At 42.4% G+C, this 16684-nt stretch overlaps 1 protein-coding gene across 5 annotated transcripts in view; it reads left to right on the forward strand.

The window, feature by feature from the left end:
• The first annotated feature begins 2064 nt into the window (after positions 1–2064).
• Positions 2065–16684, forward strand: part of OSGEPL1 (O-sialoglycoprotein endopeptidase like 1) — a 44990-nt gene continuing 30370 nt past the window's right edge. The window contains exons 1-5 of one of the 5 annotated variants that reach the window (XM_069985329.1): positions 2065–2137; positions 6491–6704; positions 9485–9872; positions 12664–12868; positions 15359–15507. In XM_069985329.1, the coding sequence (XP_069841430.1) occupies positions 6505–6704; positions 9485–9872; positions 12664–12868; positions 15359–15507 (942 nt within the window). In that variant the 5' untranslated portion in view covers positions 2065–2137; positions 6491–6504. Of the gene's footprint in view, positions 2138–2178; positions 2293–2410; positions 2435–3293; positions 3395–6490; positions 6705–9484; positions 9873–12663; positions 12869–15358; positions 15508–16684 lie in introns of those variants that run through there. The other 4 variants (XM_069985331.1, XM_069985332.1, XM_069985333.1 and 1 more) reach the window with 4 other exon arrangements.

Consider the following 16684-nt stretch of genomic DNA (forward strand, 5'->3'; position numbering starts at 1 on the left):
GTCCTGCCTGCTGCAGCCCATTCATTCCTCCTAAGTTACAGCCTTGTACTGTTACTGAGGGAACTACAGTCATACATACACGCCTATCCACCCCCCTGTATAGTAGTACACCCTTCCCTTCCCCCCCTGTACAGTCATACACCCCTGCCTCCCCCGTACAGTCATACACCCCTGTCCCCCCCCCCCCCCCCCCGTACAGTCATACACCCCTGTCGCCCCCCCCCCCCTGTATAGTCATAGACCCCTGTCACCCTCCCCCTGTACAGTCATACACCCCTGTCGGCCCCCCCACACACACACACACCAGTCCTCTCCCCCTGTATCCAGACCCCCCCACACAGCAGTCCTCTCCCCCTGTATACAGACCCCCCCACACACCAGTCCTCCCCACACACCAGTCCTCTCCCCCTGTATCCAGACCCCCCACACAGCAGTCCTCTCCCCCTGTATACAGACCCCCCCCACACACACCAGTCCTCTCCCCCAGTATACAGACCGACACACACCAGTCCTCTCCCCCAGTATACAGACCGACACACACACCAGTCCTCTCCCCCTGTATGAAGACCCCCCACACACACCAGTCCTCTCCCCCTGTATCCAGACCCCCCACACAGCAGTCCTCTCCCCCTGTATACAGACCCCCCACACACCAGTCCTCTCCCCCTGTATACAGACCACACACCAGTCCTCTCTCCCTGTATACAGACCCCACACACCAGTCCTCTCCCCCTGTATACAGCCCCCCACACACACCAGTCCTGTCTCTCTGTATACAGACCTCACACACTAGTCCTCTCCCCCAGTATACAGACCCCACACACACACCAGTCCTCTCCCCTGTATACAGACCCCCCCACACACCAGTCCTCTTCCCTGTATACAGACCCCCCCCACACACCAGTCCTCTCCTCTGTATACAGACCCCACACACACACCAGTCCTCTCCCTCTGTATACAGACCCCACACACCAGTCCTCTCCCTCTGTATACAGACCCCCCACACATTAGTCCTCCCCCTGCATACAGACCCAGACACACACCAGTCCTCTCCCCTGTATACCCCTCCATGTCACTGTGGACATTGCAGCTTCCTTCCCTTCCTCTCCCCTGTATACAGACCCCCCACACACCAGTCCTCTCCCCTGAATACAGACCCCACACACACCAGTCCTCTCCCTCTGTATACAGACCACACACACCAGTCCTCTCCCTCTGTATACAGACCACACACACCAGTCCTCTCCCCCTGTATACAGACCCCCCCCACACACCAGTCCTCTCCCCCTGTATACAGACCCCCCACACACCAGTCCTCTCCCCCTGTATACAGACCCCCACACACCAGTCCTCTCCCTCTGTATACAAACCCCCCACACACCAGTCCTCTCCCCCTGTATACAGACCCCCCACACACCAGTCCTCTCCCCCTGTATACAGACCCCACACACCAGTCCTCTCTCCCCTGTATACAGACCCCACACACCAGTCCTCTCCCCCTGTATACAGACCCCACACACACCAGTCCTCTCCCCCTGTATACAGACCCCACACACACCAGTCCTCTCCCCCTGTATACAGACCCCACACACACCAGTCCTCTCCCCTGTATACAGACCCCACACACCAGTCCTCTCCCCTGTATACAGACCCCACACACCAGTCCTCTCCCCTGTATACAGACCCCACACACCAGTCCTCTCCCTCTGTATACAAACCCCACACACCAGTCCTCTCCCTCTGTATACAAACCCCACACACACCAGTCCTCTTCCCTGTATACAGACCCCACACACCAGTCCTCTCCCCTGTATACAGACCCCACACACACCAGTCCTCTCCCCTGTATACAGACCCCACATACCCCAGTCCTCTCCTCTTGTATACAGACCCCACACACACCAGTCCTCTCCTCTTGTATACAGACCCCACACACACCAGTCCTCTCCCCTGTATCCCCTCCATGTTACTGTGGACATTGCAGCTTCCTTCCCTCTGTGTCTGCACAATGAATGGTGCAGCAGCTCACTGCTTCCTACTTCCGGTCGAGGCCCCGCCCCTCCTGGTGACATCACACCTCAAAGGAGAGGATACATTCTAGCATCTACCAGCTTCTAGCTTCCACTGTGATATCAAGGTGAGAGGGCCGGCGGCCAGTGTCATTCTGCTCAGTAAAGTTAGGCTGAACTATAAAGATATAAGAATATGGATCAGTCAGGTCTCCTAATGAGCACTCTGCTATGTTACCACTAGAGGGAGAGCTGTTGAAGCAAGCGTAATACTAATGGTATTGTATGTATACCTGTATATGTTATGTGTGAGGGTGGAAGTTCTTGCATTGGAGAAGTTGGGACTAATGTTGAGGGGAGATTATTGAGAGTGAAGGGGAGAGTGAATGTTATTACTATTAAATACAAAAGTAAAAAAGCCTGAGGTAAAAACACGCTCAGCACGTCCAGATTTATAGAACACAAAACCTAAAACACAAAAGAAAAAACAATAACAGGTCTGGTGCAGCTCACCTCTAAATCTCAGAGCGAGGTATACAGACAGAGACACCATGCCCAATGTGTCATAAAGAGTGCAAGCTTTGTAAACAAATAGGAGTCTGTCCTCTAGATCTGAGTTCTAAGAAAAGTATAGCAGTGTACTTATAACACAATAAATTTATTAGCAGTTAAGTATAAATATGAAAATACCGGCTATATGTTCCGGTATTCATAGATATCATAGATACTTCATACAATCATCAAATAACATACACGGATCATAAAATCATGTAAAACATACAAAGAATCATTAAATCCTCCTTACAGTTAATTTTCATATCACTATTGTGTTCACTTTTATTTATTATTTTTATTATTGTCTTATTAGTAATAAATTAAGTACATAAATTGCAGCATATTCCATTCATTTACACAAGGGTTTATTCATAATTTTATTTATTAAAATATTATATTCCATTTCATATCATATTTTATCCTGTCTAGTCTTGTAGACAATAATCTGTGTCCTATGCAATGACCAAAACCTGAGATGGACTTGCTGAGAGTAAGATTCAGTTAAAGGGAACCTGTCACCCCCCGCTAGAGCCCCGGACACTTACCCTATCTCACTATGTCCCACTCCTGGAGCCGGTATCGGGACGGAGATATCCTTGTCGGAAGCCTGGCGCTCGCTGCATAGGTGAGTCTGAATTTAGAGAATAAATGGAGCCATCATTCTCTATGGGCATTGGACTCATCTCTGCAGCGCGCACCGGGCTTCCAACAAGGATATCTCCTTCCCGGGACAGGCTCCAGGAGCGGGACTTAGCGAGATGGCTGCTGATGTCATCCTGCCTCTGCATTCACAGACATCGCTGGCAAGCCAGAGACCTGACCCCGGACTGGTGAGAGGTGCTAAGCACCATAGGCTTTACTAATTCCTACAGAGATAACAAACATTCATTGAACTGCTAAAGATAAACATTTGCCTCTGAACTTTGAGCACTGTGTTACACAGCCGATGCCAGGCTGACAGTTTTATTGTTATACTGACAAACACAGTACATATAGCGGATCTTCTGAGGCTGCAACAAGCATCTGCCGGGCCCACAGCTACTTCTCCTGCTGCCTAGTGCCATGTTTTTTTGAGAAACTTTTTAAATTGATCCATTATATACAGGAACTGGGCCAAGTTGTATCCTCTTCTACATATTGGACACATGCAACAAGTAACAAATGATGTGCTAATGTGGCCACATAGTGGAATAAGCAGATTCTGAATCCACACCACTTCATCCCTTCTGCTCTCTCCCATCATTGTTGATGCAGTAGGTGAACGTTGGGGGTTATACTCCCTTGTTGATAACTTACTGTCAGGAGGATTGTTATGGTTCTTTGTATGTTTTACATGATTTTATATAATTTTATGATCCGTGGATGAAGTATCTATGAATTTTATCTCTGAGCTCAAAAATACCACAAGGGCCCTGTGGCACATATAGCCTGCATTTTTATATTTATTCTTAACTGCTAATAAATTTATTGTGGTAAAAGTATACCTCTAAAAACACAAAGGCAAAAGGTTCTATACAGTGATAAAACCCTAACTCAAGGAGTGAGATCATAATAAAGCAAACTTACGACCGGGATACTCCTAATAAATAAACATCACATAAATAGACATCTGAAATTCATTACTAATACCCGGATATAAACATGCATGAAAAATACATCAAACATGCCTAAATCCACACAAAAATATACAAACCAAAATAGAAGGTAGGAGATAAGATGAAAGTGACCCCGGTATGTACCATTCTCCACATGTTCCATCAGCAAACTACAGTACTTGGGAGGGAAGCCGCTTTTAAACCAAGATCTGTCCTGGAGTCCGTTCAGCAGGGGATGCAGTTATTGTCCTAAAAAACAACTTTTAAACTTGCAGCTCTGTGTTAAATTGACATGGCCAAGAGTAGCTGTGCCCTAAGCCTGCACTACCCCTCCTCCCCAACCTCTTCACCTTTAGGAATGCCCCTGGGCAAGAATTCTGCTAATCACCCCTTGTCTGAACACTGTACATGTGTAATGATCCAGCACCTGTGCAGTGTTCAGACAAGTGATGATTAGGAGAAATCCTGCCCAGGGGAATTCCTAATGATGAAGAGGGCGGGGAGGAGGGATGGTGTAGGCCTAGGGCACGGGTACTTAGGCCACGACAATTTGACACAGGGCTGCTAGTTTAAGAGTAGCTTTACGCATACCGTATCACAGCGGATTTGCTGCTGCGTATCCGCAGCAGATTTGATCAAAATAACTGAACACAACATCAAATCTGCTGCAGATCCTGTACGTGTGAATGCACCCTAAGGGCCCTATTCCACCGGACGATTATCGTTCAGATTATCGTTAAATCGTTCGAATCTAAACGATAATCGTTCGGTTGAAATGCAGTAACGATTAACGACCGAACGAGAAATCGTTGATCGCTTTATAAGACCTGGACCTATTTTTATCGTTGCTCGTTCGCAAAACGTTCGCAAATCGTTCGCATTGAATAAGACATCGTTCGGTCGTTCGCAATAGATACGAACGCAATAGCGAATAAATACGGAAGAAGAAACGATCGCAATTACGATCATAAGTAACGATTATCGTTCCATGGAAATGAGTGAACGTTTTCAGGTCTTTCGCAATAGCGGTCGTTTGAGATCGTTAATCGTTAACGATTATGCTAACGATAATCGTCCGGTGGAATAGGGCCCTTAGGCTATGTTCTCACTACATATTAGACCGGCTGTTCCATGACCCCGGCCGGTCTCTGCACGGATCATCCCGGCCGGAACTGCAGTACCAGCCAGATGATCTTTTGGCCGCAGGGTTCTGATGCGGGCGCATGCATCAGAACCTCCCACAGCACACAATAAAGCAAGCGGCCGGAGCCGCTCACTTCATTGTCTGAACTGACAGGGCTTCCTACGGCCGCAATTCATTGAATTGCAGCCGCAGAAAACTGACATGTCATTTATTTGCGGCCCCGTACGGGATCCCGGACGGAGCGTATACGATGTGTATACACTCCGGCCGGGATCCCACAGAAGATAAGGCTATGTCTACACCGCCCAAAAGTACGGTCGTTGTTGCCGATGGCAACAACGGCCGTACTTTTACGCAGTGTGAACATTGCCTAAAAATTGTTTTTTAGGACAATAACTGCATCACCTGCCGAACTGACCTCAGGACAGATCTTGGATTAAAAGCAGGTATACAGCAATCGGTTTGGGGGGGGCAGATTGTGGGTACAGAATCGCTTTAAGAGGAACATATAGTTTTGCAAACTATATCAAGACAAATTAACCCTTTCCTAGTCGCGCCTGATTGTCGCCCATTAGTGTACCTGATTTTTGCCAGTTTCTGTGTGTGAAATTTGAAGAATTGGCCTCAAAACTTCTACGCTCTATATTATTATTAAGTTAAAGGCCAAAATTATGCCCACTTTTGGTTTAAAATATTTTTTTCCTCCTCTAAACCCTGGGTGTATCTTATCATAAGGTGCAATTTATATAGTGAAAAATACAGTAGTTAAATTATTCCACTATGTTTTGTACCTGAGGGGGAGAGACAGCAGAATCAGAAAGTATGATGAGGTGATCATCTGCAAAGGTAGCGGTTAAATGCTCTCTACTGCCCAAGGCCACTCCTTTGATCAAGTCATCCTGACAAAGTGCCTGAAGAAGAAGTGTTCTTCCATCACCAAGACAAAAAGCATAGGGGATAGGGGGCACCCTTGTCAACATAGAGAAAGGGGAGGAGAAATTGCAGTTTAGTGAAATTGAAGCCGAAGTAGAGGTATACATTGGTCATATGGCTTTTTATTGAGGGGTTTTCAGTACAATGTGTGAACTTAGCCTTAGAATCACGTTTATTATGTATCTCATTGACTGTGGGTGATACAGACTTCTCTATTATATTATGTATTTTGTTATTATATTACTTTTTTCCAGGTTCCTCTTTTACGATGAGTGGAAACCTATGCAATTACTGCAAAAACGTATGGATGCTTGGTAAACGAAAAATTTCTGTACACTCTGTGGTGAACTACCAAAGAATAGTTTTGGGAATAGAAACAAGCTGTGATGATAGTGGTGCTGCTGTTGTCGATGAAAATGGAAAAATACGAGGAGAGGCTCTTATTTCCCAGAAAGATGTTCATTTAAAGTGAGTAAATGTGCATAAATTATCATCTTTCTTTCTGAGGGGCATAAAGGGAATTTTTCACTGGTCCTCTGTAAAAAAAAAACAAAAAACAAACGGCACAGCATCATGTAGTAATGCTGTCTCCCCCTCATCCCAGTTACTTTTGCTTAATTGGCTCTCAGGATGCCAATCAAGTGTGAATGGCTTGGAGGAGGGCAAGGCAGAGTTACTACATGCCACTGTGTCTCTAACATTTTGCCTGCTTACCAGACGCTGACAGTGGGGACTAAACAGTCATTTTGGAAATGCTGCATCGCTGCAGATTAAAGTGCCCAGCAATTATAAGGTACAGGAACAGTTTACAGAGCACCAGCAACATGAATGATTCCCTTTAAATACATAAAATGAACAAATGATAAAAATAGCACGTACAGTCATCCCTCAACTTAAAGTGTAGGGATGGTCCGAAACTGCCGAGGTTCGGGTTCGTAAGAACCCGAAAGCTCAGCATCAGATTCCCGCTGTCTGCCCGCTCCGTGCAGCTGGTGGACCGCCTGAAAAACTGGGATACAGCCTATAGCTATGGCTGTATCCCAGTTTTCCAGGCGGTCCTCCCGCTGGTTCCCCCCGCTGCACGGAGAGGGCAGACAGCAGGAATCAATCCCGAGAGTTGGGGTTTGTATGAACCCGAATCGAACTCTGTTCAGACCATCCCTATTAAAGTGTCGTTAAAATTTTTATTGCAGAAATCAATAGTCCAGGCGATTTTAAGAAACTTTGTAATTGGTTTTGTTAGCTGAAAAATGAATTTTTATCATGAAAAAGCAGTTTGAAGCTCTCCCCCCTGTCTTCATGGTTTGCCTATGGAGAGAGAAAGTAAAAGCAGCAAAACAGGACAACAAAGAAATAATTTACATTCACATGGTGGGCTCTCTCCTCTGACATACCTCTCTGACCTCTAATTAGGGCTCTGAATAGCTCCCCCAAACAATCCTTTGGCTCTCAGCTGCCCCTCGCTCCCTCCCCCCTCCCCTCTTCATAGACCAGACAGATCCAACTGATGAAAAAACAGTCGAGATTTCCTGATTCTGAGGAGTGGATGACAGAAAGGAGAGGAGGGGGGGACCTGGGAAAAGTCTTTTTACATGCAGATAATGGCATATTTGGCTAATAAACACAATTACAAAGTTTCTTAAAATTGCCTGGACTATTGATTTCTGCAATGTAATGTAGACTTGCTTTATCTATACAAGTTATTTGCTTATTTTTCTTTAAATCCTTTTTTTTTTCTCATATTTTAGCTTTTTTTTATTGGCTTCAGAACCAATTACTAGTTTTCCATAGAGTTATGGACTCAACATACAATGGTCTTCTTGGATTAATATTAATATCGTATGTTGAGGGACCACTGTTTAGTAAACATAGGAATAGAGAGTGACAAGGTGATAAGAAGAAAAGAAGAGATGCCTGCCTATTAGGGTTTAAGCTGGTCATGCAAATTATTTGAGTGTTCCATTTATACAAATTGGGGAAATTTATCAAGGTTTCTGTGCCTTGCTCGAACCTCATAAAGGGGGAAAACTGAAGCCACAAAGCACTGCACTATAATGGTCTGTAACCACATAAGCATTCTGTGATTGTTCTTAATTGCTTGTCAAACACCGCCTTTCTAAGTTCTGTTTTTCATTGTCAAATACTTGTGTCATACATTAAAATGCTAAATTATTATTTAGAAATCATGTAACATGATTTTCTGGATTTTTTTTATAGATTCTGTCTCTCACAGTTGAAGTGTACTACAACAAAAATTACAGGCCTCTCAATTTTTTGTAGTTGGGAGGGCTGTATTAAATGCTTATTTTTCCTGTTGTAGGCTTCAATACACATAAAAAGGCTACCAATGTTATGGTATTGTAATAAACACGTATGGCGCAGACGGCTCAATGTGTCCATCAATCACATGACTGCCTTCTCTGTCAGCACACGGATGGCCTGGGATACACTGGACCTCCTTTTCTGAATCCTTGAGAAAAAAGTCAGAACACAGGGAGTTTTGTGTTTTCCATGAAACCTAAATTTTTTTTTTATATTAATTGCAAGCTTGCTTTATATCACATCTACTGTTGTTTTAGATTTTGAAAGTTACAACGACCAGGCCTCCCTGTGCATATATCTAATGTAATCTGATGTAATACATCAAGGCTAGAGGCTAGCCATACTTCCTGATGACGTTGCTGATGCGATAAAACATGTAGAAAGGCCATGTTATATTTTAATAGTGACCTTCCCTCTGCATGATGAATGAGCTAGCCTAGGGACAAGGCACTGAGTATACCTCTAGCCGTGATATATTACATCAGTTAGATATATCCACAGGGTGGCCAGCTTTCGGAATCCTACAGGGGCGTTGCTGAAGGTTCATGGGCCCTGGTGCAATTTTTTATGTATAATGCATTGTGCATTTATGCATTGTTTTTTTGTATTCTTTTATTAATCTGAATATATTGATCAAATTATTTAAAAATACTGTAGATGGAACTATAAATTACTTTGGTGGGCTACGTTCACACATAGCAAAAGTGGCGGAATTCCACGGTGGAATTATCCGCCGCGAAATGACGCCGGCCTCCCTGTCATAATGACAGTCTATTGAAAGCTCAGCGCTGAAGAATGAACAGGAAGAATTCTCCGCCACGGAATTATGCCACTTTTGCTACGTGTGAACGTAGCCTTGCAAAAAAATATTATGTCTGAAAAGAAACGTTTGTTTTATTTTGCTAAGAAAACTTCTTCTTTTGCAGAACAGGAGGCATTATACCAAGTGTAGCGCAACAGCTTCATAAAGAGAACATTGACCGAGTTGTTAATGAAGCCGTTCTTTCGAGTGGCATCTCTCTGCATGAGGTTTCAGCCATTGCCACAACAGTGAAGCCTGGACTTGCATTAAGCCTTGGAGTTGGTGTTTCATACAGCTTAAACTTAGTTAAACGTTATAACAAACCCTTTATCCCGATACATCATATGGAAGCTCATGCATTAACTATTCGATTATTACACAAACTGGAGTTTCCATTTTTGGTGCTCTTAATTTCTGGAGGCCATTGCATCTTGTCTGTAGCTAATAGTGTATCAGACTTTTTGCTACTTGGACAGTCACTGGATGAATCACCAGGTGAAGCATTGGACAAGGTATTGTGATTTGGTTTTCTGTTTGAAGAGCGTATGGTAACATTAACCCCTTAAGGTTATTGACAATGTTCATTTTGCACTTTTGCTTTTTCCTCCTTATGTTTATAAGGCCAGGATGCTTGCATTTTTTTTTACCTACAGACCCACATGAGCCCTTGATTTTCCCATAAAATATGCTGCAAAATGGGAAAGACTCTTTTGTGCTATCAAATTAAAAAAAAAAAAAAAAGGAATTTGTTTTCATTTCAGGGAGTTTTGTGTTTACGTCGTTCGCTCTATGGTAAAACTGATTTGTTATCTATGTTCCTCAAGTCATTACAATGATATGTAACGATATGTATAATTTTAATTTTATTTGATCGCTTTTAAAAAATTAAAACCTTTTTAACCCTTTGAGGACCAAGCCTAAAATCACCCAGTGGACCGCGCCAATTTTCATTTTTGCGCTTTCCTTTTTTTCTCCTCCCCTTCTAAGAGCTCTAGCACTTTAATTTTTCTATCTACAGGGCCATGTAAGGCCTTGTTTTTTTTAGGAACAGGTGTACTTTGTAATGGCGTCTTTCATTCTACCATAACATGTATGACGTATTCCGCAAAATATTATTTCTGAAAATATAAATTGGTGAAATTGGAAAAAAAGAATGCAATATGGTAACTTTTGGGGGGTTTCTGTGTCTATGCAATGCACTTTATGGTAAAAGCCACATGATACCATTATTCTATAGGTCCATCTGAACACAACCATATGTAGGTTTACACAGATTTTCTAATGTTTTTTTTTTTTTTTTTAAATGAAATCCTTTTTTTTTTGCAATTAATTAATAATAAAATGGCCCTATTGTGATTCTTATAATGTTTTTAGTTTTTCACCTACGGGGCTGTATGGGGTGTAATTTTTGTGCCATGATCCCTGGTTTTTATTAATACCATATTTGTGTAGCTTGGAAGTTTTGATCACTTTTTTTTTTTTTATATATATATACAATGTAACGAAAAATTCGGTAAGCCTGTCGCTTTTTTCCCTCTTCTCGTCTACGCCGTACGGGATGGTGATTGTTATATTTTAATAGATTGGACAATTACACACGCTAGGGTAAATAATATGTTTATTTTTATATGTTTTATTTATATTATGGGAAAGGGGGATGATTTAAATTTTTATTGGGGGAGGGGCTTTGGTGTATTTTTAAAAACTTTTTTTTTTTTTCTTACACATTTTAAGTAGCCTTGGGGGACTTTTACATGCCATCAATAGATTGCAAACACTGATCATTGCTATGCCATAGGCTAATAGCAGTCAGCCCCAACCTGCTATGAAGCGAGCTCCCCTCTGGAGCGCGCTTCATAACCCAGGACGTACTCAGGACTTAGGGTCGTCTGATGACAGGCAGCCAGGGCGTACAGGTATGTCCTAGGTTGTCTAGGGGTTAAAAAAAATAAATGTATATAAAATTGCTCTATTCACATTCTTATAGCGCTTTTATCCTTTGGTCTATGGGGTTGTGTGAGGTGTCATTTTTTTGTGCCATGATCTGTTCCTTCTATCGGTACCTAGATTGGGTATATGTGACTTTTTGATCACTTTTTATTACAATTTTTCTGGATTTGATGTGACCAAAAATGCGCAATTTTGCACCTTTTTTTGCGCTTATGGCGTTTACCGTGCGAGATCAGGAATGTGATGATTTAATAGTTAGGGCGATTACGCACGTGGTGGTACAAATCATGTTTGTTTATTTATTTAATAGTTTTTATTTATAAAATGGGAGAAGGGGGGTGATTCAGACTTTTATCAGGGGAGGGGATTTTTTATTAATAAAAACACATTTTTACTTTAACTATTTCAGAATCTCTCATAGAGATCAATGCTGTGCATATACACAGGACTGATCCATTAGATAAGTGATGGATTGCTTTGGTCTGCTGCAATGTTCATCTGTTTATCATACTGTTTGTTCTATAGCTATTCAGGACTCACAAACCACTTCTTACTTGTATTACTGTACTTACTTTAACACAGATGTATGCCTGCTTTACTGGCTATTGCACTAAATGAAGACATTTTATCAAAACTTCTTTTAGAGTGTTATGCTGCTGGGCGCTTTAGATCTCTACATTTGGCTAGTCCCAGAAAGGCATTGTTGACTAGAATCTGCAGTGAATCTGCTACACATGGTTTCCATGTTTAGAAATATTTGGCAGTTTTCTTCCAAAAACAGTTCCACACTTGTACTCATGTTGTCTGTTATATATGTCAAAGCGGTATTCACTTTAAGGGTATGTGAACACTACGGAAATCACGTGGATAATTTGCTGCGGATTCCGCTGCTCCCCCCCCCCCCTTGCTCCCATTTAAAGCTCCACCCATCACATAGGTTCCATTCTATGCTCTATTCTATGCCGAGCATGGAGTGGAGTCTATGGGACGGATGAAGAGTCAAGCGGGAGCGCACATGGAATCCGTGGCAAGTTATCTGCGTGATTTCCGTAGTGTGCACATACCCCTAATGGAGCTGAGCTGCAATACCACACACAAACTGAGAAAAAATGCATTTTCTCATTTGTATTGCATTTAATATAGACTGATACGGCTGTTTGCAATGTTCTTTTGTTTTATATTTTATGTCTATGGCCTTTTAATTTGTATTGGGATTAAAACTACAGAAACCCTCTAATGAAATGGCTTTGTGCATCTCTTAGTAGTGTTGTATGGTCGCCTAAACTGTCATTGTATATGTGAATAAAACAAAACTGCATATTAGCATAAAAGTAGATTTTTTTTTTCTTTTAGGTTGCCCGGAGACTCTCATTATTTAAACATCCTGAATGTTCTGATATGAGTGGCGGACAATCCATAGAGTACTTAGCTCAGTTTGGTGACGAGAGATTTACAACACACAGTCCTCCAATGGCACGTTACCAAGACTGCAACTTTTCTTTTGCTGGACTTCGCAACCATTATGATCGCCTTATTCAAAAACTGGAGAATAGAGAAGGTATTTTACAGTTACTTGGTCTTATTGACAGTAGTCCAACACCACAGCTGCTTTATAAAAATAGAATGAAGTTTTTTTAAATTAACAGACAGTAAGAACAGACTTCTAATACAAAATGTCTGATGTTAGTTTACCAAATTGCAAAATTGAGTTTCGTATGTGTCTCCCAATCCAGTGCCACAAGGTAACAAAAAATGTGGTCAATGCTCTTTTTGCTATCAGATTCCGCCAGTCCTGTACCTTTGTATGTGGTCTATTATCACATACCCTTGAAAATATTTTTATATAAGCAAGACAAAAAGAGCCATATGCACTAGCTTTAGAGAACACTGCTATTTAGTTGCCGCAAAGCCTCCACTTTAAAGGAAAAGTCAGTTGAAAATTTTTATTAAAGTATTGTATTGCCCCCCAAAAGTTACAGAAATTACTGCCTTACCGAAACTCTGTGGCCTGAAAGATCATCTGGCCGGTACTGCAGTATCGGCTATTCCGTGACCCGGCCAAGTCACGGCACGGCTGGTCTCTTACGCAGTGTGCACATAGTCTAATGGTGAACACTCTCTTTAAACAACCATAAGGTCAAAATACTCACTGTACCTTTTTAAAAACAGTTTTTAAGTCAACTGATACCACAGAACTCATTTATTGTGACATGGTACCTGAAAACTATTCCAGCAAATTCTGCATTGAAAATGGCTCCCCTTCACTTCTTAGCCCTGCCATGTGCCCAAACAGTGGTTTATGCCCACATATGGGGTACTTTTGTACTCAGGAGAACTTGTGTTACAAATGCATTTTTCCATTTTTACCTTGAGAAAATGAGAAACTTTGAACTAAAAGAACATATTTGAAAAACTTAAATTTTTATTTTTTATGATATAATAATGCTGTATACTCTCCTCAAACACCTTTAGGCTGTGTTCACACACTGTAAGAGACTGACCTTTCCGTGGCCGGGCCTGGTCACGGAACGGCCAGTACTGCAATACCAGCCAGATGATCTTTAGTGCCGCATAGTTCTGATGCGGGCGCATCCGTGCGCGGCCGCATCAAAACTCCCCATTGCACGCTCGCTCCATAGTGTGCAGTGACAGGTTTTTCTGTGGCCGCTATTTACTGAATAGCGGCCGCAGAAAACACTCTGGCCGGGATTCCCTCAGCCTGCAGCACTACGTAAGCACCGCAGGAATTTCTGATGCACTTACTTAGTGTGAACATAGCGTTAGGGTCAAAATGCCTGCTATACCCCTAAATAAATTATTTGAGGGGGTGTAGTTTTTAAAATGGGGTCACATGTGGTAGGGGTCCACTTTACCAGTACTACAGGGGCACTGCAAATGCACATAGCACCCAGAAACGTTTCTGGCAAAATCTGCACTGAAAATGCAAAGGCGCGCTTTTGTCCTTTTGAGTCCTGCCATGTGCCCAAACAGCGTTTTTTTTTTTTGTTCTCGGAGTACAAAAATTAAAAGGTTAAAAAGCAAAAGAGTGTTGTATAGCTGACAGTACTGTCCTGCCCACTCTGACATTAGATGTGTAGAGATGCAGTTGCTTGCTGGGCAGTAAACTTGCAGAGGCCACCGACTATCTCATTAATATGAATTAGATTTGCACACGATACTCAGCAGGTGTCATATAGTTGCCTTTAGTCCAATGTGCAGTTACAGCTCTTGATGCTGAACTGTGTGTGTTGGGGGGTTGCCAAACTGAATCTTTGCCCTCGGTGCAGGGAAAGATAGCTACGTCCCTGTCATACTTCACTGGCTTATGCCATAAAGCCAGTAAAGGGCCTTTTACACTTGCCAAATATCGCCCAGAAGCGTTGCTAGAAACGCTCCTGTGGCTAATAATTGACCCGTGTAAAAGTGTCAGCAATTAGCTGAAGCCTGGGCAAACACCCGATTATCAGTTGATTGTCGGTTTGGAATCTGCTTTAAAATTTTTCTTTATCGGCAGCACATCATCCTGTGTAAACAGGGTTTATGTGACACAGAAAAAGGGAAACTGACAGCATGCATATGCATATATTTGGGCTGTCAGTTTCCAGATCACAAGCAGTTTATACTTACCAGCCACACTGCTTGTGATCTGGCATCTGGTTCTTCGGTCCTCTGCCTGCTGCTATAACTACAGCCCGCCGGCGGAGGCGGGCCCTGAAGAGAGCTGCGTGGCTGGTAAGTACAGACTGCCTGTGATCTGGAAACTGACAGCATGGATATATACACATCTCTGCTGTCAGTTTCCAGGGCTACTGCTAAAGCTAGTGATTCAACAAACTGGGTTAAATGTTGTAGTAACATTAAAGGTTCTGTGTCACAAAGAAAACTAGGTTTATGCTGATGCATTATGTTAATTGAAGTCTTCTTTGCTTGATGACACAACCCCTTTAAATTGTGCTATTAAGAATTTGCCTTTTTAATATTTTATTTAGTGCTGTTGTATTATTCTTTCAATAGTGTTCTGTTTTTGTGCAATTACTCTATTCATCAGGTATACAGAAACAGTCAGTGCTTTCTTGTGCAGCTCACATTGCGGCTTCATTTCAACACTCTGTTGCACATCACTTGGTAAAACGTACACAGCGAGCTATTTTGTTCTGCAAAAAAGAAAAACTATTACCATCTTCAAAAGCATCACTGGTAAGCACTGAGAGTATCATAAAGTACCGTATATTAGTCTTCTGCCTTCAAAGGCAAATCCAGTTGTTTGTACACTATATATATCAGTTCACTGATTGCGTGTATTAGTATCCTACCTGCTTATATTGCATGGTAGCATGATCTACTAGTTATTTTCTGTAACATGGTAACATAATTAATAAGGTTTAAAGAAGACAAGAAACCATCAGGTTCAACCTAGGGAAACCCTGTGTTAATCCAGGGGGAAGGCAAAAACCCCTATGAGACAGATGACAATTGCCCCATCACAGAGAGAAAATTCCTTCCCGACTCCAATGGCAATCAGAATAATCCCTGGATCAATGTATCACCGGAAATCTAATGCCCATAACTTGTAATATTATTCAAGAAAAGGATCCAGTCCTCCCTTGAACTTATTTAATCAATCGGCCATGACAACATCATGTGGCAGAGAGTTTCACAGTCTTACCGCTCGTACAGTAAAGTAAAGAACCTGCGTCGATGCTGATGGTGAAATCTTCTTTCCTCTAGAGGTAGAGGATGCCCCCTTGTCATGGTTACAGACCTAGGAGTAAAAAGACCACTACAAAGATCTCTGTACTGTCCATTCATATATTTGTACATTGTAATCAGATCGCCCCAAGACGTCTTTTTTTCTAGCGTAAATAACCCTAAGCTTGATAACCTGTCCTGGTACTGTAACCTGTCCATTCCCTTAATGACCTTTGTTGCCCTCCTCTGCACCCGCTCCAGTTCAGCTGTGTCCTTCTTATATACTGGGGCCCAAAACTGTACACAATATTCCATATGTGGCCTGACCAGTGATTTATAAAGAGGCAAAATTATGTTCTCATCTTTAGCATCTATGCCTCTTTTGATGCATCCCATTATTTTATTAGCCTTGGCAGCTGCTGCCTGGCACTGATCACTAAAGTTGAGTTTACTGTCCACCAATACCCCCAGGTCCTTTTCGTAAGCAGTTTTACCCAGTGTTTTATTATTTAGCACATAACTGTATTTATTATTTCTACAGCCTAAATGCATAACCTTACATTTATCCACATTAAACTTCACCGCCCAAGCCTCCAGCTTCTCTAAATCCCTCTGTAATATGATATTATCATACTCTGTGCTGATTACTTTACCCACACTAACCCAATAGTAACTAAAACCCAAT

The sequence above is a fragment of the Dendropsophus ebraccatus genome, chromosome 9 (assembly GCF_027789765.1).
Source record: "Dendropsophus ebraccatus isolate aDenEbr1 chromosome 9, aDenEbr1.pat, whole genome shotgun sequence".
NCBI classification, from domain to species: domain Eukaryota; kingdom Metazoa; phylum Chordata; class Amphibia; order Anura; family Hylidae; genus Dendropsophus; species Dendropsophus ebraccatus.